Here is a 27,924-nt window from a genome sequence, read left to right on the forward strand (position 1 = left end):
AACTCAAGACAAGGTGGCTTGTATTTGAAAAAAAAAAAAAAAAAGGAATTGTTTCAATTTTTTCACCTGGCAGATTTTTTACACGTTTGTAATAAATTAGTTGCTGTAATATTAGATTGCAGGAGTTGTTAAGATGGGCATTTTTTTGCAGTGCATAGGCTACTAATCCAACCTCTCTCTCTCTCTCTCTCTCTCTCTCTCTCTCTCTCTCTCTCTCTCTCAGGTGACATCACCTATCACTTCAGTTTATTATGTCTTATTTCTGACGCAAATATGAGTGAAATCAGATTACAAGTCTGTACTATGACTATACATTCCTGAAAAAAGCCAAAAGGTCGGATGAAAACAGTTCCTGAGAGGGAAAACAATTCAAATCTTGTGCAAAATCCACAACGATTCTTGTTTTTCTGACTGGGAGCTGCTGTCGTCGGAGTCATTCACGCTCAGTCAGTCTCCGGAGAACATTAAGGAACTCGATGAGAGCTGGTTCATTTTCTGTGTGTGACCAGGAGTGATGTGCAAAGTGACTTCGGTGCGTTTTCAGCACCACGGACAGCAGCGTTTTTCCGCGGCACATGTTGTGGTGCAAACTGAGGGAGAAGCCGAGAGTGCAGATGTGCCTTCAGTTGCCCTCACCCGTTTTTTTCCTCTTTCGAAGTCACTTTTTGGAGACATCACTAGTCTCCCGAGAGACTTCTGTGTGTTTTTCTGTCTTCAGCTGGAACATAAAGATATGTCGCCCAACGTGGGGCTCGAACCCACGACCCTGAGATTAAGAGTCTCATGCTCTACCGACTGAGCTAGCCGGGCGGTGCGGGGCTATGGTGGACAGGCAGAATGTCAACAAGCGCCATCTGCTGGCTGTGGTCAAAATAAACTAAACTAAACTAAAAGAAAAGAAAAGAAAAGAAAAGAAAAGAAAAGAAAAGAAAAGAAAAGAAAAGAAAAGAAAATTTCACTTGCATCATCTTCACATAAAAACACCACTTTTTTTGCAGCTCATTTTTATTTCATTATTTTCCAAGTGGCCCCTTGTCAGAAGTTTATTATTTTATTACAGGTCAAGTCAGTGTATGTTATGAAAACAACAACTCTGATTTATGCATGTCGCTTTGGCACATCAGCAAGGAAAGACATGAAGGAATGTTACCCCGAATTTCATTGCTTTTTTAAATGAGAATTTAAAGAATCTACAAGGACTAAACGCTACAAAAGTAAGAAACCTGCCATCTGTCAATCTGTACTGTGAACCCTTTATAGAGGAATAACTGATGTCTTGTATTCTTATTCTCTAATGATTTCAGCTAGAGTAATGGAATCTATTTTTCCCAGTGATGCTTTTTTTAAATAGAATTTTTATTTAGTTTTATTTTTTTAATTCGCACTCCTGTGATCTTGTACGACATTGTGTTGAGCACATGTCTGAAATGTATATTTGAATGTACACTCAGTGGCCACTTTATCAGCTCCACCTGCACAGTCTAATTCAATCAAGTCCAACTGTTGAGCCATAAAGTTTACTTTTCTGATGTCTATAATGCTCAGGTTTTCTTTCTGTCACAGTAATAGAGGTGTTCATTCAGTTCTGTGTTTGGCATTGAGCTCATAGTTAGTAGTGCTGTTGGACTGGACTGCATTTTATTGAGAGGTGTTTCCAATATTCTGACCCCTCATGTATATAAATAGATAGAGAACAAAAAATTAGAAACGCCTCTCAGTATAATGTAGTCCAGTACAAGACATGTGTAAACTACAACTCAATAATAAACATGTAATTAAATCTACACATTGTCCACAACGTCAACAAAAACTGAACATTATAAACTTTGTTAAAAAGGTAGAATTTATAACAGAGCTGTTGCATTAGACTGTATGGGTGGACCTGATAATGTGGACACCGAGTGTATTTTCAATAAAGATTAAAATAGACATGACATGACCTTTCAGTGGGGGAAGTAGTGGATAAATTGCAGCAGGTATGTGTGTTTGTAAGAGCTGTACATTCGGATAAGGGGAATATGTGGCCTTAAAATTCAAAATGCTGTATTCTCTCCTTTATACAATACATTCATATTTTTATTTTTGGCAGTATGGCAATAACAGGATATATACAGCAACCTAATCCCTTCCTGCCTCTTTTTCCCCCTTTTGTTCCATGTGTATATGCCAAAGTTGGCAGTAGCCCATGTAGCGCTGATTTGTGTGTATTGGTACAATGTACATTCTTAGTTTCGGTTGTATTTTATCTCAGCTGCAAAAATGTACATTACATTGTTCGGCTCCATTACCTAACAATGCAACAGTACTACTACTGGTACTATTTACTATTGATTGTCTAGATTGTTCTTCTCAGTGCGCATTACATTCTAGGATACCGATATAACCGTTTCTTCACCAAAAGGCCATCTTACAAAATACTAAACAAAATGCACTGAGGTTGTATTCATAACCACTTGTTTAAAGATGCCTTGGGGTCATGAGTAATGTCAGCAAGAGAAAGTGCTGGTCACAGATGGAGACAGACACAAGACTTCCAGCTCAAAATGTTTATTCAGATTAAGTACCGAGCAGAAACATTTAGTCACAACCTCTTTGTTAAAACATAGAGACAAGAAGAGGCTTAGGTGATTAAGAGCAAAGCGCCATAAACTGATAAAAACATCCTCCACTCCATATGACGACATTTAAAAGAACAGAGACAGTGCCTGGACATTCACAGCAATTCCACATGACAACTACCATGCCAACTTTATCAGTTAAGCAAATCACCTAAAAAGCAATGATGCTCAGTGAATGAGTGGCTGAAGTCAGAGCTGGGGGCGGAGGTAAAGCCTGGGCATCCAGTCGATCTTTCCTCCGCAGGCAGATGCTTGCTGCCGGGCCAAGTTTAGCTCTTTCCCCCCAGGCTGTGCTTGTCAAACAGGTACTCAGCCATCTTGTTGGTTTGGGCATCCATGCGGGTCAGGTTGGTGACATAATCGCCAAGCTTCTTGATGGCCTCCACCTGCTCGTTCAGGTAGTGAGTCTCCAGGAAGTCACACAGCTGAGGACACAGACCAGAGAAAAGTTAGCAAAAGCAATGTAACAGTTTAGGTTTACACCAGCATGAGATTTGTTGTTTATCTGAACGTGTTACAAAAATTTGTTAGTTTAAAAAGATAAAAGTGAGCCATTTGATTTTGGTATTTGATTCTGAGTATTTGACTCCCTTTAAAAAGCTACTACATGCTGAATTTTGGGCGGCGTTCTTGTTTTGCCAACCCCACTAACAGCAATTGTGCTATTGGGACTATTCTGTACTTACATGAGGGTCGACGTGGGTGGAGGCCAACTTGTGCAGGTCCAGCAGAGCCTGGTTGACGTTCTTCTCCAGCTGCAGGGCGCACTGCATGGCCTCAAGGCCGCTTCCCCACTCATCCCTATCTGGTTTCTACAAAATGAAACAACACAAATTACACTGGGCTGAGCCTTGTTTTGCCCCCATTTTCTGGGACAATGTTATTTTAGAATGCTAATTTTATAAAGCTGCTTTCAAGGACATGACATTAAATTTAAACTGTGCAAATACTGAATACCCGCAAACGTCAAGGTATAGAACTTACAGAAACAAATTTTTGCTGGTGAGGTCAGCCATGACAGCTGGTTCTCCAGCCCATACTGACCTTGATGTCCTGCAGGAAGATGCGTCCTCCCCTGTTGTTCTGGAAGGCCAGCAGCTTCTCGGCATGCTCCCTCTCCTCGTGGCTGTTCTCCTTGAAGAAATGGGCAAAACCTGGGAGAGCCACATCGTCCCGGGAGAAGTAGAAGGCCTGAGAGACACGGAGGCAGAGAGGACAGGAAATAAACACAGTGATCAGGGAGAACATCACCCATTATTATTTGGGCTAAACAGGGCAGCACTGACACAAATGGTAGTTAAGACGCTCGGCAGTGGTCAGAAAAAAAATGAGTCATGACTTGGACCAGTCTAGTTGTGTTTTACACTTTGTAAAGCACTAGTGTTCATAGACTGAGGGAAAACAAGACGCCTAAGCATGACACAGCAGTTTTAGTCTGGGGTGTAACTTTTGCCGACTCCTTTTCTGGCAGCCGGCCAAGCAGCGATAAACTGGCGAGGCGTTTCTCCAAACAGCAGCTCCTGTTCAACTGCTACCGTTATTACATGTCAATAAATATACGACAAAAACAAAATACACAAAATTAAGAAGCGCTAGGAGGTGCTAACCTATTTAAACTCCTTTTCAAGCCCATTTCATCAACCGTTCCGCACGAGAAGTCTGACGGTTAAAGCAGCACGCGAGAGCCTGTGACAGTTGCACGTGTTATTTTTTGACATGATTTTAATTTTTTGATTTGTCTTACCATTGAAGTGTAGGTGTAGGAGGCAAACAGCTCCAGGTTGACCATCCGGTTGATGGCAGCCTCGCACTCGCGGTGGTAGTTCTGACGGATCTGGGACTCCATTTTGACTGGCGTTTGTTGAGTTTTCTTATCAAAAAACGGTACAAAAATAGAGTTTCTGGTCGGTTCTAGTCAGCAGTGTTCAAGTAAAGAAAAAAAGGCTGAGTTTGTCAAGTCTGTAGTGCAAAATAATTGAAGTAAAGGCGGGGGTAAAGGCAGAAGAAGTTCCGTTCAATCACTGTTGAAGCAAGAACCTCTGGGCGTCTCTTCCCTGCGGTGTGAAATGGCAGCTGGAGCTCGCGGTATTTATACACCAAGAAGCACCTGAAGAGAGACACTCGGCCGCACGCGAGATAACCAATCATGCCACAAGTTGAGCAGGAAATGGGCGGGCTGACTTGACCTCCCGGCCAATCAATGACCTCATGAGGCACATGACCAAAGGAGAATTGTGAAATGTGATATGAGGTCGTTGTTTAAGGGAAGACAAACATGACGTTGTATTTTCTTAGGACACACAACAATGATTAAGCAGGTTCCCACTTTGGCAAAGACAGCTCTATTGTTCAATATACATTATCTAGTGTGTAGGCTTATTTGTGGCTGAAATGATATGCTGTGAACTTGCTGTTGACCCCTTACATCATGTGCATTTTTTAATCAATTCAGTAAGCTATTTTGTCTGAGTTGTTCCATTTTTTCTCACTTTAAAGTATTTTCTCTGAAAGGGCCAACCAAAAAACGTGATTTCAGGCCTTTGTCCTGCTGAGTTTGTGTACTTTGATCAGGAGGCTTTGCACTAAAATAACCTAATGTGACTGTTGAAGGCATTTCACTGAATTTTGCCTCTTCTTTCCTTGTATTACCACGAACTGCTCCTTTATTACGCATATGTATCATGAACTAATTAGATAGAGTTGACTTTTGGCCTGCCACACCGTACAGCCACCATAAACTACCACATAAACTCTTTTTACCTCTTAAGTGCAATGCATGATCTCTGAGACCTCCTGATAAGACATTTCCAACCAGCGTGGTTTTTATGGTCTCCATTACACCATGCTGCTGAGAGCCTCAGTCTGAATGAGCTGTCTGACACTGTTACGTGGGTTTTGCTTCCAGTTACAGCTATGAAAAAAAAAAAAAAAACAAAAAAACTCAGTGTACCCAATAAAGTAGCCTAATATTTATAGAAAACCATGAAACTGCAAAAAATAGTTAGCGGTTCAGTCCAGTAAAAAAACAAAAAACAAAAGGAATCCAGTAAAGGAGTCCGATAAACATGCAAAGTAATTTATGAGGCAGCATGAGATAAGCCAAACATTTAAAGGGGTTTATCACTGTGGCCGTTACCTTCAATTCACAACAACCAGAGTACCTGTGACCATTTAATATGATCCAGGCTACCAGATCTTAATGGATGATGACCGAGTTACAACCATAAGTCAGTGTGGGTATTATCACAGGGTGTTTTGCAACACTGAATGCCTCAGCAGTGTTGCAAAACTACTAAGGGAATGAGGAAAGGCCTTGAAAGTTGATGTATAGTTGAAAACAGCAGGTTTCTTGACTGCTCTGCAGAGCTGCTAGAGATGATGGTTTGAATCCTGCTGATACTACCAGAAGATTTACTTCTACAGGGAACTATTTACATTCGACAGTAATAGCCTACTGGTAATACCTGTACATAATGAAAGCTTTTAAATGTTGTAAAGAGAGAGACACACAATACTAAATAATAATGATGATGGTATAATGTTTTATTTTTTCTTACCTGTTATGAGGGCTAGGTGAGGGGGTGGCGTCCTGTTTTGTTTGTTGTGGGTCTGTAAAGCCCTTTGAGAATGTAAGGCTGTGGGCTCTAAATGTAGTTTAACAAACAAAACAAACTTGAACTTTAAACAGACACGGTACCTGTCAGACAGTGACTTCCCACTCACTTTGCCCTGCTAAACCTTTCAGCTCAGTGTGTCAAACCCACCTGTCAGTCTGAACGGGTGCTGAGCAATGCAGTAGAATCAGACAGGACACTTCCAGGTGTATGACGGTGTCCACTTGCAATGGTTGTTGCAGAATTATGATGAGGAGTGTTGTCAGGGAAAGTAAATGAGACAAGGTTACACCATAAAATGATGCAATGTCCTAATTTGTACTTTTTTCCCCCCACTGCATCCTACTCACACTTGCTGCAACAGTCTCATTTCCCCCCAGCGATCATTAAAGTCATCTTTTCTAAATCACAATGATCCTTTCATGTCGTGAAACCATACCAGTTTTCTGGCATGTACTTTAAGACAAGTGCTTTTGTCCATAATGATGTTATTAATGGTTCTATAGCAGCCATGCAGAGCAGCCAAATGAGCAAATGTTGCTGTTTTGTATGGGACTGTGAGTTCTGTCTTTTTAATTCTGTGGTGTTGACTGTCACTACTTGCAACCAGAACTTTATTTTATGAGAGATTTTTGTTCTGAGCATAATTTTAAAAAAAAAATTTGCTTTGGGTACCAGTGCCTGGATTGTCTACTAGTTACATAATAATTGTAAAGTGTGAAAGAGATTTGTCAAATGGCCAAAGAAGGAATCTTACCTGTAGTGCACACTGTTGGTTATTTTGCAATGTCATGACAGACTTGTGTTTCACAATAATGAGTCATGTTGACCCGAGGGTCATTCTCCTACCAAAGAAAACAGAAGAAAAAGAGGGAGGATATTGTTGAACTGCCAACATTGCACCTCTTATCCTGTCATTTGAGGACAAAACGCTTGAATTAGTTAATCTTCCAAAGTATGAATCCACTCCTGAGGCTGTTGGAGAGCCTGGCTAGTGGGCACAGACATAAGCAGGGTTACTCAGGAAATTCTCTTGGAATAACCTGTTTTTCATGATGAAGTATTAGCTGGTACAAGAGCTAAACATCCACAGGAACATTTGTCATTTGACAGTTAAATCTAGTAAAATCTAGAAAAATGCACGTTTCCCTTTCAGAATTATCTCGATATTTCTTGAGATATTGCCTCACAATTTTTCCTGCCCTTAGGTTTTTGTTTTGTTTTGTTTTTTTCCCGTAGTACTTTCATTCCAGAAATTTCTGGAAGCCCTCCCATGGCTGTTGGCTTCCGAAGTAGATGACCTTGCTCTCCCAGGAGAGGAAAGTAAAGCTTGTGATTGGCATTGGAAATTGTTAATGCTCAGCTGAGGGCTGTTCAGTTATACACAAGGTGTAAACATTAAACGTGATGGGGATATCATAATTTGTTATCTTTATAACTAATAACGTCTTTATAAAATGCTGTACACAACAAATAGGAATGCCAAGATGTAAGATTAGAAACAGGCAGTGTGAACGGTTTCACATCCACAACACCATCAGCATGGTTTGTTGATTGCAATTTTTTTGACAAGTGACCACTGATATATGCAAAATAATATTATAGATCAGCACTGTTAGTACATCAGTGCGTTGAACCTCTTAAAGCAAACTGAACTTTGGTAGAGTGTTGGGCTATATAGTTCCCTGGGTGTGACATCAGTCCACATGGTATTGAAACATCCTCATTGGTTGCTCTTTAAAAGTCATCATTTAAAAGATGTACAGGGTCCATTGGCAGCTGCATCCTCATCAATACCACAAGGGCATCGACAACCCTACCCCTAAAATAAATAAATAAATAAATAAATAAAACTTGAACATTCTCATATAACATGTACAAAAAAGCCAACAGTTCAACCATAACAGACTGAACAATAAGGGCCAGGTATCATTCCCATTTGATGTCTCATTCTCAGTGTTAGATATGAGTTCAAATGGATATACTGATGATCAGTACTCCATTTTTTGTGGAAATTAAATGTCTTTTTTTTGTTATTTTTCTATTTGAACTGGCACTTATATCCTGCAGGTATCATCTGTAGGAAGCTTTTACAGAGTAACCTTGCATCAGGAAGAAACCCCCTGATAGTGCTTTCACAAATATATAATATATATTATATTTATTATATAATTATAATTACACAAAAAATGGGTGCTGGGACTTATTTATCCACTTTGTTTGCATTCCCTTTCACATGAATTGAATCTAAAAAATTGTCCAACAAACCTGTGAAGGTACAAGCCCCCAGTCTGAGAACCAGTGCCTTACTCTACTAAACCACTGTAACCTACTGTGCTGTATTCTCTAAGTTCAACAAGACAAGGGGCAAGAAAAATGACTTGTGCATCTGGAAAAGCTTAAGGCAGCAGACTACGTGCAGGTCACATGAAGGTAATCCTGCACCTGCACATTCCATCTCAGATCTACAAAAAGTGATTCAGCATTTTAGGCATCTGCCGTCTCTCCGTCTTCCTTATTTGGTGTCGAGTCATAAGTTAGAATGACTGTTAGTCACAAGGTCCTGTGCAAAAATTCAAGTCAGGGTTGGTCCTGAGGGTTCTGCTGTGTCATGGTTGTGACTCAGCATTCTACAGTCCCGAGGACACGGCGACAGTGAGGGGGTGGAGTCGGAAACGACTCAAGGTCTGGGAACAGTTTTGGGAAAGGAAACAAAAAGGGAAGCGGGGAGTGAAAACAGGAACCAACACTTGAAAGTATGCATGGCATTTTGTGTGAAGTGTATGAGATTAAACTTGCTACAGTTATTAAAAAAACAATCTTTACATATTTAAACTTAGAAAAGAACATTTTTTTTCCTGGATATAGGTTAATAAAAATAAAAGTAAGCAGAGAACAAGAGAACAAAAAAAATTGTATGTAAAGTGATCATCTTTTAATAATGGCTTTTAGACACAGCTCTCTCATCACACACATCAGATCTGAACAAAACCTTGATTTCACTGGTAAAGTTAAGATCACAGACCTGGAGGTACACTTCTATGGCCAGAAAATTACAGTATCTCATTGTACAGTATTGAGGATCTGTGTTAGTAAGGTGGGGTTAAGGTTTCACATGATCAACTTCATTTAACTCATTCACAGGCAGAGCTCTAAGGCAGATCAGGTTTTATTACTGTATTGAGGAAGACTACGACTGGCACATCTTAAGTTGCTACCACACATCTCTGGTACCTGAAAATGTTTTATGCTTTATGATCCAAGGCTGTTAAAAGTGAGCACACTGTAGACCCTGACGACCTTAGAGCTAGGATGCCTGTACAAAAAGCAGCAGAGGTCTGATGACTGAGCTCAAAGCTTTGCATAAGAACAGCAGGTAGAGGTAGAAAGTCATTGGTCTTGTGACAGTGAGGGCAGCAACAGCAGCACTCCATGCACTTGATTGTGAGGTTTAGTTCCCAGACAAATCAAACCAAAGTCTAAAGAGCCTTTCTCCTTCAAGAGAGAATCAAGAGAGAATCACACATTTAAAAAGAAATCCAATATCCTTTGGAAAGACCTCAACTGTATGCGGTAAGTCGTAGCAAAATCTATGGTTTCTTAAAGGAAAAATACACCCTATAACACTTCAGCATCTTGCAATAGTGGGCTCATGACTGGGACATGAATAGAGCAGAATGCAGTGCAGCATCAGGACAAAGGTTTTGCTCCACTGGAGAAACTCTTGCTCTGCTCTCATTAAACAGCTGGAAGTAAAAAGATCACATATGTTCTATGGGGGCAGTTTAAAGGCATTCTGGGAAACATGAATTCATTATCTTGGAATGCAGTGAACATCAAAACCTGATTCTATATAACAATGTAAGACTTTCTGAGGCAGGATTTCTCCTTTATTTGCAGGATTTTTACTGTGTAGTGTTCACATGCTTTACCCTTCTAAGCTGAGTTATCCCCCTTTTATGTTATCACTATCTAAGTGAGATTTCCACTTAAGTGCTAATCAATGCTAATTTACATTAGTTTAGGTGTAATGGTGACTATATACTGATTTAAAGAGAAAACTGCTCTTTTTAGTCCCCATAATAAGCTCAGTTAATCTGATAAAGTCTCTCTCAAACAGGAGAGCAAAGACTGATGGTGAACAACAACCAAAAAAATCCTGGAGCTGCTAATACTGACTTAACCTTTTGAAGCTAGACAGGACTACTATGTGTAAATTCAGTTTTATGGTAGACATCCATTTTAGGAACATGTAATATCAGTAACTGCTTCTTGTACTGTGTTAACTTGGTAAGTCCCACATACCAGCCACACTGATAACACAGAACCTTTATAAAAGGGTTAACTATTTATAGGATTTGGCAAAAGTCCCCCAAATCCCCCCTCTGTTTCTAATACCTCTTTTAAGTGCATTACTTATTTTTTTAATCAATAGATTCAAAAGGAATGACTCTGGACAGCCTGCATCACACCACAGAGTAAATCCTGTCATATATTTAACCTCTTTTCTCATTCTTCCTCTTTCATGTTTACTCACTACCTCTTTTCGTCTTCGGTCCCAGATCTCAAATCTGTGCTGTTCTCTGGCCTGGTTAACTGTTAGAATTGTGGCAAAAACAGATAACATATTTTTACACGAGTGTAAGAAATTAACATTAGTTTCAGTGAGTTGTTTTATTGCCCCATTTCTTATGCAGGGCTGGCATTTTTCACTACGGCTGACAAAGGTTTCTATGGCTTCCAGCTGAGTGCTGGCTTATTTTCAGATCAACAAACCTCGTATCCACATTCCCAACAACTTCATCTAAAAAGGGTAGTCTTAATTAATGGAACCATTTTTTTGCCCATACTTTTTATTTTGCTGGAATTATATTAATTTTTCTTGGCCATTGTTGCCCTGAGCCACTGTTGATTTCCGACTGGTTTACACACAAACATCTGCAAACCAACAGATGAAGTGCTAAAGGTTGAGGTTGAAACATCTGACTCTTTTTCTCCCTTCATCTCCCTCCTCATCCCCCTCTCCTCTCTCCCTCTCTAGGCGGTGGGGATCCAGATGCTCTTCCACTGCACGGCCTTCCTCCACATTTCCTCCTTGTGTGAGGGACGGAGCTGAGTCCAGTCCATGCCTCCGTCCTTCTCCTCCTTTTGGCAGTGCAGCCACAGGGTTTTCAGAGGGCTGGTACAGGTGTACTGCAGATACTGACAGCCCTGAGAGAGCAGAGAGAGAGGAAAAGAGAGAAAACATTAACTCTATGACAGTGGGTAAGTAAGAGATAAAGTGTGTGAGTGTACATAATGAGGGTGCTGTTCAAGTGTGTTTGTTGAGTGGAGTAGTGTACAAAGAATCAGACTGCTACACTGAAATGTTCCTCTTGATGTTTGCAGTGAGCAAAACACATTAATTTCAATGCAAATCAGTGATTGGTCGATCATGCTGTAGTGCATCTACACAGAATGTAGCTGTTGTTTATCTGTACTGTGTCTGTGTGTCAGTGTTTTGTCTTTACCTCCGCGTTACCCCAGTACCAAATGGCCTTGAGGACGCTGTGATTGGCCAGAGCCGCCGTCAGCTGATCTCTGCTTCCTGTGATGATGTTTACCAAGCCTGCAGGCAGGTCTGCAGACTGCAGCACCTGAGCAGGAAGAGGGATCAGAGAGATAAAATCAACGTTTAGACACACTAATTCATGCATGCACAGACAGGCACACAAACACGTTGCATGGTAAATACAATAGGTCACTGATCACACAGAGTCACACAGACACATAAAGACTATATTTACACAAAAGCAAACACAATCATTTGTATGCACTTGCACATTATCTACAAGTTGCGCAGAACAGCTGGACAAATTTTCTAAGTGCTAAAAGTGTTATTTTGAGAGCTGTTTTACTATAGGAGTGAATGGAGAGACAGAAACAGAGTATTGTGAATTAGCAGCCCAGAGGTGCACCTAGCAAGTACTGGGGAGATTTTACCATCATGTGGACTCATAACACCGTGGTAAATATACAACAACGCGTGACCAAAGATCCATTTTACTTTAAACCTACTGGAAATTAAAATAATATTTTGGGAGTTTTATAGACCCCCCAAAGACCTAAATCCTCTGTGCTCTAGTGTGTGCACTTTACTAGTCTGTCTAGTGCTGATAAGTCACTGATCCCTGTAGGGAAGTCTGCTGCTCCACAGAGCGGTCAGAGGTCAGACAGAGAGCAGCAGGTCTGGAGCTGGAATTCAGCGGCTGAATCTCATCTGTTAGTGTTTTACTCGGAAACCCTCTTTTGACGTCAATTCATTTCAAGATTATTTTTTGGCATTTCTGCTTGATTTGATGGTGACAGTAGAGAGAGACAGGAAAGGCAGGGGAGAGAGACGGCATGACATGCAGCAAAGGGCCTGGGCTTTGATTTGAACCCAGGACACTGCGGTCAGGACTTCAGCCTTAACAAGTGGTACACACTCTACCAGGGCGTCCCAATAGATTTCATTTTGTCACGGGATCATGTCACTGCTCCATCATGCTTAGTTATGGAGAGGGGACAATCCAGTTTCTTGATGTGGATTTGCTGTAATTCTTTGTGATTTAAAAAGGCATAAAACTGGATAAATGTTGAATAATTTTGTGCCTGATGACAAATTGGAGAAGAGGCCGAACAACGTACAAACACGTTTGATTTTAGCCTTTATTCTTAGTCTATTTTATTTATACACTGACTAAATCATATTATTCACTACACCACCTTGCTGCCCGATGAAGATTAATATCTTCTGAGCGAGCGTTCACCCCAACAGTTACAACAGGCACACACACCTGGATAAAGGCCAAAGCTGGAAGTGGGTGCTTCTGACTGGGCACCATAACAACAGCGTTGCCCATGGCGATAGCTGCACCGAGCAGCGTAACCATGGAGAGGAAGGGCCTGTTGTCGGGCAGGACCACACCAACCACTCCCAGAGCTTCAGGGAGGGAGAGGGCAAAGCCAGACTGCGGCACTGGCTGCAGTAAAAAGAGAGAATAAATGAGTAACAGCAAGTAAAACACCACATGTAGAAGTTTTGTTGGACATCGTATAACATCATAACATCTCACCGGTGCTCCTCCCTGGATTTTGTCGCAACAAGCTGCCCAATCACTGAGCCTGGCAATACTAAGCTCCACCTCTTTGTCAGCCTCCTCTAACGAGAGGCCTGTCTGGGCGTTGATTGACGCAGCTATGTCCCGCCTCTTCGCCTCCAGGCCCTTGGCCAGGGAGTGCAGCGACTGAGCGCGTGCAGACATGCTCTTTTTCATCCAGCTAGAAGGAAGAAAGGATGATGTAAGAGACAGCTTATGGGATTTTTAAATTTTTTTTTGCACCAATACTAACATGATCACCTGTGTGTTTACAAGCAGATTGTATTCTTAAACTCATATCCGGATTATAGTGTAAATTAAGATGAACAGTTTACACGTATCTTGCATATCCCTGTATACCCTGTAATCCCTGTATATCTATCTACAAGACTCTGAGTAAGCCTTGTATAAGTAACTGGGATGAAGCTAAGTCCCCCAGTTTAGAGGAGGCCGCCCAACTTGTTAAGAACCCTGCAGTCACAATCTGAATCATCACTGCACATTACCTATTTATTATATGACCACCTTCACCGTACCCTGATTTTTGCTAGTCTAACCTTTATCCTATTCTTCTTTCCAAAAACAAGTTGTCCATGCTTTCATTGCACCATGTTTTCACTACTGCAATGCTCTTTTCTCAGACATTAGCAACAAATCTTTACTAAGACTCATTATTTTAAAATAGCTTTTATCTGATTTCTCCTACTGTTAATATGCGTATTGTATTTTATTAGAGAGCACTCTAAACTGTTTAGTGAGGATGCTATATAAATAAAGTTTATTATTATTATAATTTGATAATAATAAACTTTGATGGTCATGATGGTTGCATATGATGCCTAAACAACAGAAAACTTGAAGATCCTGCATGTTAACCTTGTATTAGTGACTATGTACTGTAAATGTTCTCTGTAATGATGCTGGAAAGCTGTGTATATTGTCATTTCACCAAAAATGAGACACTGGTAATCTAAAATGTGGCAGTGGTCTAGAACACGGCCAAAGCCTGAGACTCTGTTTGGATACTCTCCTGTATGTGGCTGATAACAGCCTGGGCGACATGTCTCTGCAGACTGTGCAGTCTTTTTATCAGCTCACAAAGTCAAGTTGGACTTTGATTGCTGATAAAATCAAAACTTGCTGCATTGCATAAGCCTGCCCTGCTTTGTCTGGATAGTGTGTATGTGAGTGCTGGGGAGAGGATACAAGTCTTTTACTACCCCACAGGAAATTAATTAAGTGTGAAATTGTTGCTATAAATCATTTCTAAATGTCACAGGGGATATGCTTTAGGTCAAAGCTGATTTTGCTGAATTAGGTTTATGTTTTGACTAGAGTTACTGGTTTAGGAGTTGGATTTAGGTGCCAAATCAATCAATCAAAATCTTTATTTACACAAGGCCATTGAGAGCAAGCGTTCTTTTTCAAGGACTGCCTGATTACAATATTTATATATATAGTAATATAAAATATAAAAAGGCAACAAATAAAAGCAACAGAACACAAAACAAACACCAGTTCAACAAAATAATAAAAAAAAAATCCAGTGACTTGGGAAAACCCTGTTGCGTGTAGGTTAATAGAGACTTAAAGCTGCTGTATATTTCTCTACTTGTGTGGAGCACAGTATTCAAAAGCTAGTTTCCCAATCTCAATGCTGACACGCTGATTTTCCAGGACTAAATAGTCTTGGAACATAGTACAGTGTGAAACTGATCTATAGTTAAAAAGAGAGGGGGAATACCTAGGAAGTTTGCCAAGGTGTGCTTTGTAAATTAACAGCACCCAACTTTTTCATACAGTATACAACCATGTGCTCTAAAGCCATGTCCTGTTGTGCCTGAGGGCAGAATGATAACACTGCATGGAGAGGTTTAAGCAGGAGAGTCCATTTAAATCACATCCCCATAGTCCATAAGGGATAAAAAGGTTGCCTGAACAATTTGCTTTCTGTAATTCTTGGCAAACCATGCTGCTATTCTGAGATGCTGTTATAGCATCAGTTATATCAGAACTGGAGGGTATTGAATATTCACTGAAGTCATAGGTAGCTACACCGATTGCTTGCTAGCTGTCAAAGTTCCTCAGACTGTGGCTTGTTGTTGTTGAAATTAAAATCAAAATCCTGTAAAATCCTTCATTACAGATCTACTAACATCTCATCTTCAGTGGCTCTGCACTAAAGCAGCTGATGAGGGTCAGGCCTGAAATAGAGCTGAATGAACTCAATTAGCTAATCAGTAGTCCACCAACAGAAAATCAATCACTTATAATTTTCATAACTGATTAATTGTCTTAGTCATTTATGAGGTGAGAATGCCAAACATTTGCTTGTTATAAATTCACAAATGTTAAGAATGACTTCCCAGTTACATATCATATCATATCAAAAGCAAACAAAGTAGTTTTGCACACCTGAGTCATGTTTATGCAGGTGTGTAGGAATGAAAATAGACGAAACGTAGAAAGGAGGTCAATCTGCACAGCGTTGCAAAGACAACTGGAACATCTTTGTGCTAAATGACGTGTCTTCATGTGTCAGTTAGTTTCATGTCTTGCTGATGAAGGTCTCTGACTGAAATCACAGTTTTTGTGAAAAAAATCTGTAAGTTTTCTAAGTTTCAGCAGTGTGCAGGATTACCTCTGTCCTACATTTTAGGGCCGTACCCAACCTCCACAGTGTGTGTGTGTGTGTGTGTGTGTGTGGCTGCACCAGCTCTCACCCAGGCTGGACTTTGATAGCAGCCTCCACAGCGTTGCGGACGTCCTTCCTGCCTCCGTCTGGGCAGTAGGCCAGCACAGTGGTGCCCTCTGGTGACTGAACTGCTACACTGGATCCAGACTCTGACTTGCACGACTTTCCTCCAACAAACTGGAGGTAAGACTTGGGAGCACTGAGGAGAAGCAAGAGGCAAAAAGACAGAAAATAAAAAGAGAGATGAAAACGGGTTACATTTGGGCTTTGGTCTGCCTCAGATTCCTCAGACGGATGTCAGTTTTCTGTCCACATCTACGATTAAAATATGCTATAAATATTTTTAAAAATACAAATATTTTAAAAATACTTTCAAAATGTTGAAAAATATATATGTGCAAATATATAATATGTGCCAAAAATATTTTTAATATCAATTTAACAATGTTTAACACACTGTATTTATTTTGTCATGCTCTGATTTCAAAAATTGCACTCATGCCTTAATGTCGGCACGCGCACACACACACACACACACACACACACACACACACACACCTGGCAGGGTCTGACCCATTAGGGATGACGGCCGGAGAAGTTGCTGTTCCAAAGTTGCTGTAATCCATAGAGATGGAAGAGGAGCGAGGAAGAGGAGGAGAGGAAGAGGAAGATGAGGGCTGCAGGAACTGGTACAGACCCTGGTAGGAAGCAGAGAGGACATCAACACGACAAGATTCAGTCACTGCTGGGCAGCCTAGTTGTTAGTGAGACCATCCTGTAAGCACAAGTTCAACCCCTGCAGCAACCAGTAAGTTTAACACTTACAATAAGTGTGGTGGTGTTGTGTAAAATCATACTAAATACGACGTATTTTTTTACGGTTTTTCTTCCAGACACTTCAAATTTGTTGAGATAAAAAGCAAATTTTTACTGAACATCTGTGTTTTCCTGCTCCTTTGTTTTCTGCTTTTGTTGGTATCTTGATCGCATCCATATGTTGATCTGACACGTTAAATCAGGTAGACAACATAAAGGCCTGACAACTAATTTTTGGGCAGTGAGGTCCTGCATCAATCAAGGTCCATCAACAATAAATCAATCAAGTGAGGCAAATTCAAACAAGTATAAAGCTCAATCAGAGCCACTGTCAACTGTCTGTTAACCGAACAAGAAAACACTGGAGAGCTTACTTCCTGTCCTCCGTCAGTGCAGGTGCCGCTGTCTTTGTGGCCAGAAGCAGGCAGGCAGGGGTCCGACATGGAGTGGGAATTCACCCACACTGAGCCTACTGACAGACTGTGGAGAGAGGAAGAAGGGAGGGAGGGAGGGTTAAAGGAGATGTGGAGGAGGATGACAGAAAGGAGAAGGAAAAGAGTCAGGCACAGATGTTAAGCTGGCAGAATACTTGCTGCAGGAACCAATTTAGTAAGTAGACTTTTTGTATGCAGATTTAAAATGTGACTGTAATGCCCAATAGGGGTTGAAACGTTCAAGCATGCAGCACTTCTGGCCACACCCAATCAGTGATGAAGCCGCAGGTACTTCGCGTATGATAGCTGCCAAAAATACCTGCAGCCACAACACTGATTGGACGTGGCCAGAAGTGTGGCATGCCTGAAGGTTCAAACCTCTAGATTACTGTCAATGTTGAGTTTTTCCATTCAGTTATTCAAATGTGTGTTTCATTTAGCACTCAAGGCATGGGGCAAATGGGTGCTCATTCTTGTCTGCTGCTTCAGTATTTGTCTTATAATTATCATATCTGTTAAAGCATCAGCCCTTCACCTTCCTCTAATCACATCTCTTGGTCGCAAACTAATCAAGTGATTCTGACATAATGTCCAAACCTGATGGGCACAGTGGAGCGGCAACATGTTAAGCCGCTTCTTGGGAAACCATCTCAGCTCCCTCTCTGGTCTATTGCGTGTGTTTCTATATCTGAGCTACAGAGCCGTGGTCAATGAGAACAGGAGGAATGAGGAAAAGAACTGAGAGAAAGACCGTGTTGTTGTACCTCTTTGCTGTCTCCAGAGCCAGGGTGAGGTCTTCAGTCCAGATGGAGGCTGCCTGGCCGTGTGGACTGTGGTTGGCTGTGGGTAACGGTCGCATTCAAGTCAAGTAAAGCTTTATTTATATAGCACATTTAAAAACAACTAAGGTTGACCAAAGTGCTTCACAGAGTACAGAATTAGTAGAATATGCTAAAATAAGATATACAAAGATATACATTAACAGTGGCTTAGGTGGAAATTCACTCTCGGAGAGGAGGCACACATGTTCACACCCATAAACATCTCCTTACCCAGAGAAACTGCCTCTGTGTTGCTTCTGAATGACATGAGGGGCAGCAGCGGTCCAGGAGGAGGGTTGACCACGCATGGGGAGGAGGGGGCTGTCCCACACAGCACTGTGGGAGGGAACTGGGTGCCGGAAGGGGGGGCAGCGCAGGGCTGGAGCAGCTGAAGAGAGAGGAGAGCATAACAGCAGAGTAAATGAGAAACCACATGCAACTGACACAAGCAACACATTAAACATGGAAGATATCGAAGCCATCATTATGTTCATGATTATTTACTGGAGAGGAGAAATGGAAATCAACTCTAACATGATGTGCAGTCACAAACAAAGATGAAAGGTATGTTTTTCTCTCATTTATTAGCCAAATGATGAATTATTTGTTTGTGGTTGCTCGTTCCTGGTTTTAAAAACTGAGGTTATACTTTTGGATGTTTACAACTAAGGAACTCAACCTTCAGTGTGTAAAGAGGGATTGGTCTCTCCAATGGAAACGTCAGTAAATGTTGCTGGTTCCTCAAAAAGGGTTCCTGGGTTCAAAGGAAAGTTTTTCACAGGAAAAGAGATAAAGTATGCAGTCGGGACAGGCACCTCTGAATGTTCAGTGACTCACCGTGGCCCCCTGCTTCTGAGCCTCCTGTAATGCCGCGTCCACCTGAGCCCTGTCTCCCTCGCTGGCGAGAGCCACACACTTCATCGCTGCCATGCGCAGCCGAAGGCGGGACACAACACCGTCCAACACACTCTCCTGCACACACAGCACCCACTGGACCTGAGGGAAGGGAGCAACAACAACAACAACAAAAAATGGTTAAAACAACCCAAATTACTGAGGGTGGTTCTGCATTGCTCCAAATACAAAAAGCATTTGGCCATCATCTTTTAAAGCATTAATCCTTGAGGTCTATCTTTTTAAAAAAATTTTCATGGTAGTCATTTCTGTAGCGTTTATGCGCTGCACTTCTCAGATATCAACTGTCAATCAAACAGTGTTTCCAGTGCTGTGACATCTTTCTCCTTGGAGTTCCTGTTGGTGAAGACTGAGGCTCTGTAGGTGGTGCTCTTTTCTGTCTCTGTTCAGACACGGTGGCTATCACTGCTCATCCTGACTACCCAGTTCTGGAAATGTAAAATGCTTCACTTCCTGTGCAGCAGGAGAGAGCTACCAGACACTATGGTCAAAGTTTTCAATAACTGGAAATTGGCTGAAACATTTGTTTATCTTAAAATGTTACAGATAATTACTTTACTCAGTATTGATCTGATGATGATGATCACTATCTTTATCAATTTCACAAAAAAATATGCTCTCTTCTCACTTTTTTCCTTGATTTAGATCATATATGTTATAACTGACTGACAAACACAAAGCACCGTTCCACAGACAGGGTACATTTTGTCTCATTTACCTCCTTCTTTGCCTTGAAGGCAGTCTCCATCACTCCTTCCACAGCACTATCAATATCAGCCGACTCAAAGATGATAAAAGGACACGTGGCACCGACACAGGGGGAGACAGAGACAGGAACGCCGAGCCCGGCTGTGGCTTTACACAGGGTCACTCCGTCCTGGGAGACAGAGAGAAGGCCATAGAGATATTTGAAGGAGAATTGTGGATTATACACCATGTTTTCCATTAAAAACAAAGCTGGATTTAAAGCAAAAAAAAAAAAATCGCTCAAGTAATCTCACACAAAACACAAACCTGCTTGTTGCCACTGTATGTGACATAGCTAATGTTTGGATTCTGGGCCACTTTGGCTCCCAGAGAAACGTCACTTCCTGTCAGCACACTGAGGGCGCTGGAAGGAAGTCCTGCCTCCATAAACAGCTGGGCCAGTAAGAGAGCTGGAGGGGCAGAGCTCCGGCCGGGCACGATGACCACAGAGTTGCCTTAGAAGAAGAGAAAGAAATGTTTTATTTATCTGAACAAACATTCCAACATTTGAACAATTGTGTCCCAATGAGTGTGTGTGTGTGTGTGTGTGTGTGTGTGTGTGTGTTACCCATGGCCAGTGCCGGCACGACTTTCTGCATGAGAGAATAGAGGGAGCAGTCATCAGAGGCGACTACGGCCACCACACCTGGAAAACACAGCAAAAAAAAGTGTGAGAAACACACATGCTACTTTGTAAACCCTGAAACATGCATGTACAAGTCAGGCATCAAACACACATATACACACACCACTCCCACCTTTCCGCTCTTAGACCTCTTCAACTATTACCAAATAATTTTCTTTGTAATTCTCCCCAAACCCTAATCGTCCCACTACAACACACACACTCACCCAAGGGACTCCAGTCAGTGATGAGCGAGTCTCTGAGCTGCGCCCAGCTGCTGTAGTACTGGAGCAGTCTGAGCAAGGTGGAGGGTGAGCAGGACGTCTTGCTCAGCTCACACACCTCCGACACACACTGACCATGCTGCCCGAGCACACTGCCCATCCTGGAAAAGACACATTTTATTCAAATTCATTCATTCATTCTTCAAATTTCCCTTGGAAATCAATGCTCATCTTATCTTAGTTCCTTTTCTTGTCTTGTAGCAACAATAACAATACTGTTGCTAAAAAAATGGAAGAAATAAAAGAAACAGAACAATCGAAGCCTGTGTTTCATAGTAAATACAGAATTTGCTTTGGTCGTGGCTGTGGTTTGGTTGCTGTTTTTTTTTTTTTTACTGTAATACACACATCCTCTCGTCTTCTATTACTTAAATAGTGAACTAATAACTTCTTGTTATGCAACTACTATTACTGCACCTGTGTACAGTTTATTTATATATAGGGGTATGTACGTTCATTAGCTGAAATCACAATAAAGCAAAACTTGAACTTATTTACTTACTAGGAGGCAAAATGAGTAGGATTTTCTTAAAAGAACAATGTAGAAATTCATATAAAAATAATCCTTTAGTCATCACTTATAAGCCACTAGAAGTGTGTGTTGGTGTGTGTATCTGTAGTGACCCTGCCCTCTGCCTGGATTTTCTTGTTTCGCTGCTCGACAACATGAAATCCAATAGGAAGTTCCGGAAATCACGAACGTGGATGGCGGAAAAAAAGTAAATACAGCAAGGTGAAACGCTACGCGGGCAAACCTCGTTCCACAACAAGAGTGAATCTTGGGTTGGCTTTCACCTGCTGGCAAGCTCTGAAGGAGAGGATGAGAATGAAGAGTGACGCATAGTTGGTGTCGGTAGGCCAAATACTTTTCCTAGGACAGCAATGGCATTCATTCCGTCCCCATTCTAGGAAACAAAAACTCGCTGCGGGCTTAGCCAGGGAAGAGGGGCCAACTTTAAATGTTGTGTTTACAAACCAAAATAAACAGATCCTACTCATTCTGCCTTTAAACACCAGAACAGCCAGTGGCTGCACTTGCTGGGTCCCTAGTAATGTTTAGTTGTTACCACTAGGAGGTTCAAGCAGTGTCTGGCAATAATGCAAGCCAACCTTACTCACAGCTAGTAAACAGTTTGTGTGTGACGGTATGTGGTGTCGTACTTGAGCAACACTTTGGCCCTCTCGAAGCAGGACAGGCTGCTCCAGGCCTTAAAGCCAATGACAGCAGAGGAAACACACTTGGAAACATCGTGGTCCACAGCACACACTGTGCTACACACAGCACTGCCTACAGAGAGAGGGGTGAAAAACACACAAGTCATCTCATTTCATTTCAACAAGCATGTAATTCCTGATAAGATGCAACCAGACTGGTAAAGGCTGCATTACTGAGGCACTGTCATGAGTGACAGCCTGAATTTTCCCTGTGTTCTTCACTGCATACATCAATCAATGTTATCAAACTTAAAGATGATTTCGCTGTGGGGTGTAAGTTATTCCTTCATATGGAGGTGGAAAATGCTACCTTTTAAACTGACCATCAAAAGAGCACAATGTCTTCATTCTGTGCTCGCTGGGTTAAAAAGCCGATCCCAGGCTGAATCATTTGCCAAACAAGATTTGAACCCAGGACTCTTCCTGACAGTCTGCCGCTCTCCAAACTGAGGTAATATACCGATATTGCTGCATGAGAAATTCACTGTATCACTGCATCCCATGGCTGTATATGCAATGAGGGGACTGCATGCATATACAAATACAATTCTGGGGAGCACTGGGTTGCAGTACACAACAGGGATATTCTGAGAGTAATTTGTGAGTACAGATAGAGAAATTGACACTTTATTGTCCCATGAGTGACATGTGGGACGCAGCAAGGTTTAGAAACATTTTGAAACATAGAACGACCGATATAAAAAGGTATTTATTAAGAAAACAATACAATGAAAAAAATATAAACCAACTCATGAATATCATTTTTTTAGCCACGATGACAGAAACATATAATTTCATAAAGGACAACTAAGAGCGGCTCATATGACACTGAAACTTACAATTACACTTAATAAACTGCTTGTTGAACACAAGGGCTGCCTTTACCTTTAGAATCAACCAGTGAGCAAGTCTGTCTGTCTGCTGGACACACAAACTTGCCATCCATGAAGAGACCGAGGGAACGGGAGTGGTGGTCCAGCCAGGCCTGGTCAGACAGAGAGGGAAACAAACCAAATATTCAGGCTGCAGAGAAGACAGATGGCACAAGTCTGCAGGGCAGCTATCAGTGAGGAATAACACAGTGAACGAGAAAAAAGGCCAGAGGCCACTGCTGGAAACATTGATAAATCTCCAAGGCTAGAAACAGGACTGGACAATATAATAAAAAATAAAAAATAATAAAAATCATACTACAATTAATTTTACAGAAATTGCAATTGCAATGTGATTAATGATGTGGTAATTTTTGCATTTTAGTTTACAGTTTCACTGAAAAATCTATTAAAATGATGATGGTGTGATTTTTGCTGGGGTCTGTACCAAACAAACAGGTTTTCTTACATCTGGAAAACACAATGTGTAGCACCACACCATACTTTATTTACAACAATGTTTTGTCACACATTTCACCTCCATCAAAATTGCAGCACCTGCGATATGGATATTGAACTTGGCCATATTGTGATTTTGATAATATTTTGATTAACTGTTCAGTCCTACACTGACTGACACTGCCAACACTGTCTCCATCGAGCAGCCTTGGAGAGAGCAAGGGGATGAAGCAGCTCCAGAAAATAGGAATGTCAGCCCTTTTGAAAGAGGAAGACCATGAAGAAGATTCCACCAAACAGCGACCAAATGGGCTGGTAATCGTGTAGCCCATTCAGCAACTTTATGTCCATCTCTGCTTCAACAAACAAGACAAAAACAACCAGCACCGATTTTGACTTCAGCACCAGTTAATGCAGTGTGGCTAAAAAGATAAGACTGTTTCTTATTTAGTGTGCATTCAGCATTTGAAATAACACACTAATGATGTATTACTGATCATTAGACCAAGGAGGACAGTCTGTTCAAGCCTATGACACTAACACAAGAAAACAGATCTGACATTGTACATGAGCTGCAAAATCCAGTCTTGTGTGGTCACATCTGATTGGCAAACATCAAGGAGACCTGCACTGGACGGTAACGAATAGCATGGCAGTTGTGCTAAGGTGGTGTGTGTCAACTATTGACAGACAGAAGACCAAGGTACAGTTTCTCTTCAATGCTGACCTCCTCCCACTAAACTCACCAAGCTCATCTCCTGTTAGCAAAACAGGCCTGACTAATGTGGCTCTGATTTACTGTAACATTCACAAGACAGAAGGCAGCAAAAGACTGACAGGCTCTATTTCTACTGGATTTAACCCTCCTATTGTCTTTTTTTTTTTTCCTGCTTCATTTAGTGACATTTCCTAATTTAATGGGGCCAACTGGGTGAACATAAAATGAACATGATGATGTGTTTTCAATGTACTGGACACATTTTGTATGCATTGGTGTTTCTTTGTGGTCTATTTGACCCAAGGCATTTTAGATGTACAAAACATATAAGAAATATCAACATTTTACACACACTTGTTTCAGTTGTTTTGGATAACACTGAGGAACTATAACATGCCACTTGCAATCTTTAAAAAAAATGTCCCTCTGCTTTGAGGCCCTCACCTAAATTGATACTGAAAAATCAATTCAGTATAGCATCTTGATATTGTATCAGTACATGGACATAAATTACTGATATTGTATTGCCAAGCATTGATGCAACATTTATGACAAGTTTTTTATGACAGAACTGGTCAGTCTGTCTGCTTGACAATCCCATTTTGCTGCAATAAAAATGACTGAATCCCAGCTGCCCTCGGTGATCAATTTAGTATTTCTTATTCTGATTCTGAAGTGAGATGGAGCAGAATGAAAACTTATCTCATTAGACAAAACAGATGCTGTCAAAGTTACCCCTTAGAGACATAATTTCAAGTTGAAAAAAGGTTAAAATAAATCGCAATATATTGTAATACTTATATATTGCAAACTGTGCTTTGAAAACATGATTCCCACAAGAACTATGATGTATAACAGTGGGTGGGTTTGGTGTTATGTTTTATTTAAAGGCAGTCAACAAGACACATAAACTTGGATGACAAGTTTTATTATAAGGCAACAGGAGGGTTAACAGTATTTCCCAACACTGACGAGTGGACACTGAACTGAGACCTGAAGTCCCACATGGTGACCAGAGGCTGTTGCAGTGAACTTTACACTGCAGCACTGCAGCTCTCCCAGCAGAGTTATTTCACTTTCTGCTTCACACTGACATGCTGACAGCTCAGCCGACCAGCAAATAATGTAACTCCAACATCATGCATTGTTCAATATTGCATAATGTGTCAAAAAGACTTGCAGACTGCTCTACTCTGCTCAGTCAAAGCGGTGGCAGCCTGGGGTTTGAACTGAGGCTGTCAAAACAGGACCTCCAGCTGCCTGCAGACAAACTGTCTCTGTAAGACCCGCCTTCCACACTGCACTGTCAGGTCACATGCGGACCTTATGAGCTTACAGTGAACTAATGGGCTTCACATGCTTCAAATAAGAGCACGTTATCTCAGGCATATAACACATTTGATCATTGTAAAGATATCTGACCGTGGGCTTGATGTTATTCTTGGGGGGGAAAGGAGCCATACCGTCATCCCCCGGCTCATTGCCTTAATCAGATAACAGGCGAATAATCTTCCCTTGCCCTTTCAAGCTCGGCTCTGCTGTAACCAAGTTTAATATGAAATGATAACTTTTATTTACCTGTGCAGTGGCAGCGCTGGAGGAAGTTGGTCCGTACTCCATGCTTTGAAAAATGTCGTGTACCGTCTTGGCAGTGCTACCGGCCATACTAGTTAATGCATAAAGCAGAGAGGAAGAGAGTGTCCCAACGCTGCAACACGACAGCCACCGGTGTGTGTCTGTTGTTGGGTGTCAGACAGTTGAAAATGGTGGAGATTTTGTTAGCAGAAGACGATTCAGAGTCCACTCCACGTCCACGTCGAGTCAAACGTGCTAGCTGGTTTCGTCACGTCCACCGCCCTCCTTCCCTCCCACTCACGAGCTAACCCGGGCTAGCTAACGAGCTGCTGCGCCGCTCGGCCCGTACAAATCAATGCAGAAATGAAAACACAGCTAGCTTGAGCTGAAACGGAAGATGGCTTCGCCCCGTCTACTTCAGTCTCCGCTTCTACTTTTCAGTGTTGTCTACTCCTGTAGTTCAGTGTCTGTATGAGTAACAGACGTGTTTTCACTGAAAGGTCAGGGGCAAACTGTTTCTGAAGAGGTTGTTTCCTATGGAGCGATGCCCTTCTTCATAAAAGTCAAAGAAATGTATATATGTCGCAGTACTAGGCTTTAACACCTCAATAAAAGAGCAACATTAATCACTAAGCCATGAAGACAAGGTTTTAAGTCAATACTGTACTCTAACCATAGTTCACTTTTTACTGCATATCGATGAAAGCCCTCTCCAACAATATTTCAAACTGTTGAGAAGACAGAAAATTCAACAACTTACATCCAGAAAGAAGCTAGTATTTAGGTAGTATTTTTTTTTTTTTTTAATTATTATTAGTATTTTTATTTGGTTGAAGGTGTAAAATTTTTGATGAATGTGTTTCTAATTATTAATAATTTAGAGAGAGAGAAAAAAAACAAATATACTGCCTTTCTCTATGGTGTTTGCAACAATGCTGTGTATTTTTCAGAGGCGAAAAAAAAAAGAAGAATAATGTTGACATGCTGATGAAAAACACAAGATGAATAACTCCTGAATAATAATTCCTCAGAGCAGCTCAGTTCAGAAACCTCTGTCCAGTGTTGTCCAGGAGCATCTTCTCTGGCCTCCACTCAGTGTCTTCTGCATGTCCCACTGTAATGGCAAAACACCACATGCTTAGCCAGTGTAGGGCCTGAGTTAGTGTGGCCTAATAAGATATTGTGGCCCACGCCATGATCATGGGAAGCTAGACGATAAGTGAGAGAGAGGGAGAGAGAGAGAGAGAGAGAGAGAGAGTCTAGTACTATAGCTGGGTACTACTATAGCACTGTACTATGCATGCCATTACATAATGTGGCACTGCAATAATTTCTTTAATTACACGAGACAAAATCAAAGGGCACAGCTGTAATGCTACAAGATTTAATCTAATTTAAAAAATTATTGCTAATAGATGATATAAGTGATCAGTTCAAGCATGAATGATAATTATTTGAGATATTATGGAGCATTCTCCAGGCTTGTGGGCCAGCGGGACATTGTGCATCACCAGCTTCTTACATATGCCCCTTTTCCACCAAAAAACACCTAGTTCGGAGCTGGTGCTAGAGCCAGTGCTTAACTGGTGCCAACAAAGAACCGGTTTGCTTTTCCACCGGCCAACAGCCAAGTGGAGCCACATACTCTGGGGCAGTGCTCTCCTTGTTACATAAAACACTAATAGCCAACATAGTCTTCGGTGCAGTTTTCCAGTCTTTTTACATAACCGCATTAATCCTCAAGTGTTCATAAATGCTGTATGAAAATGAATATTGAATAATGAAATCACAGAGCATATGGACCTGTCCAGGCGAATCTACAAAGCACTTCACTTAGAAAAGCAAATGCTTGTGCATTGCGGTGATTTTTCACTTTGAGGGAGATAAAGACATTATCCCAACTTGTGTTCAAGCAGGGGTGCCGTATATGGGGGAAAAGTTAGGACAATTCCAAGGGCCCTTGCCTGACGGGCCCCAAAAAATAGGTAAAAACTAATATAAAATTATTAAACCATCATCGACTAAACACACACACACACACACACACACATTTATATATATATATATATATATATATATTATTATTATTATTATTATTATTTTATTTTATTTTTTTCATGGGGCCCAAAATTCGTGGTGGCGCCCCTGTGTTCAAGAAGGAAATACCAAAGATTGCAACCCAGTTAGTATTCATTCAGGCTTTCTTAGACTGAACAGCTGAATGGACTCCTCCAGCAGCTTGATGCCACTGCAGCAGCTGACACTTCAGGGAGATGATATGGCGACACTGGTTGGGTATACTAATGATTACTCTTGCAACATTGAGCATTATCAAGCAGTATTGATGCGCTTATTATTTGTAAACCAAAGAACATACCAGATATCATATTAACCT

General features: G+C 41.2%; 2 protein-coding genes and 1 non-coding gene across 3 annotated transcripts; all 3 read right to left on the reverse strand.

Moving 5' to 3' along the window:
• Positions 1–737: 737 nt before the first annotated feature.
• trnak-cuu (transfer RNA lysine (anticodon CUU)) lies at positions 738–810 on the reverse strand. Its single transcript has one exon. It is a non-coding gene; the product is annotated as a tRNA-Lys (tRNA).
• A 1,721-nt stretch (positions 811–2,531) lies between these two features.
• Positions 2,532–4,690, reverse strand: LOC115364039 (ferritin, middle subunit). The gene is made up of 4 exons (XM_030058448.1): positions 4,363–4,690; positions 3,663–3,809; positions 3,305–3,430; positions 2,532–3,043 (listed from the first exon to the last, which is right to left on the reverse strand). Exons 1-4 carry the CDS (start codon positions 4,462–4,464, stop codon positions 2,888–2,890), a joined length of 531 nt encoding a protein of 176 aa, XP_029914308.1. The 5' UTR covers positions 4,465–4,690; the 3' UTR covers positions 2,532–2,887.
• Positions 4,691–9,207: 4,517 nt separating this feature from the next.
• aldh16a1 (aldehyde dehydrogenase 16 family, member A1) lies at positions 9,208–25,859 on the reverse strand. The gene is made up of 17 exons (XM_030058656.1): positions 25,533–25,859; positions 22,791–22,890; positions 21,852–21,978; positions 20,634–20,791; positions 20,350–20,427; positions 20,049–20,236; positions 19,753–19,911; positions 18,957–19,115; positions 18,351–18,507; positions 18,063–18,138; positions 17,239–17,344; positions 16,607–16,746; positions 16,077–16,247; positions 13,330–13,534; positions 13,051–13,236; positions 11,743–11,868; positions 9,208–11,443 (listed from the first exon to the last, which is right to left on the reverse strand). Exons 1-17 carry the CDS (start codon positions 25,617–25,619, stop codon positions 11,270–11,272), a joined length of 2,397 nt encoding a protein of 798 aa, XP_029914516.1. The 5' UTR covers positions 25,620–25,859; the 3' UTR covers positions 9,208–11,269.
• Between the last annotated feature and the right edge of the window lie 2,065 nt (positions 25,860–27,924).

The sequence above is a fragment of the Myripristis murdjan genome, chromosome 8 (assembly GCF_902150065.1).
Source record: "Myripristis murdjan chromosome 8, fMyrMur1.1, whole genome shotgun sequence".
Lineage (NCBI taxonomy): Eukaryota > Metazoa > Chordata > Actinopteri > Holocentriformes > Holocentridae > Myripristis > Myripristis murdjan.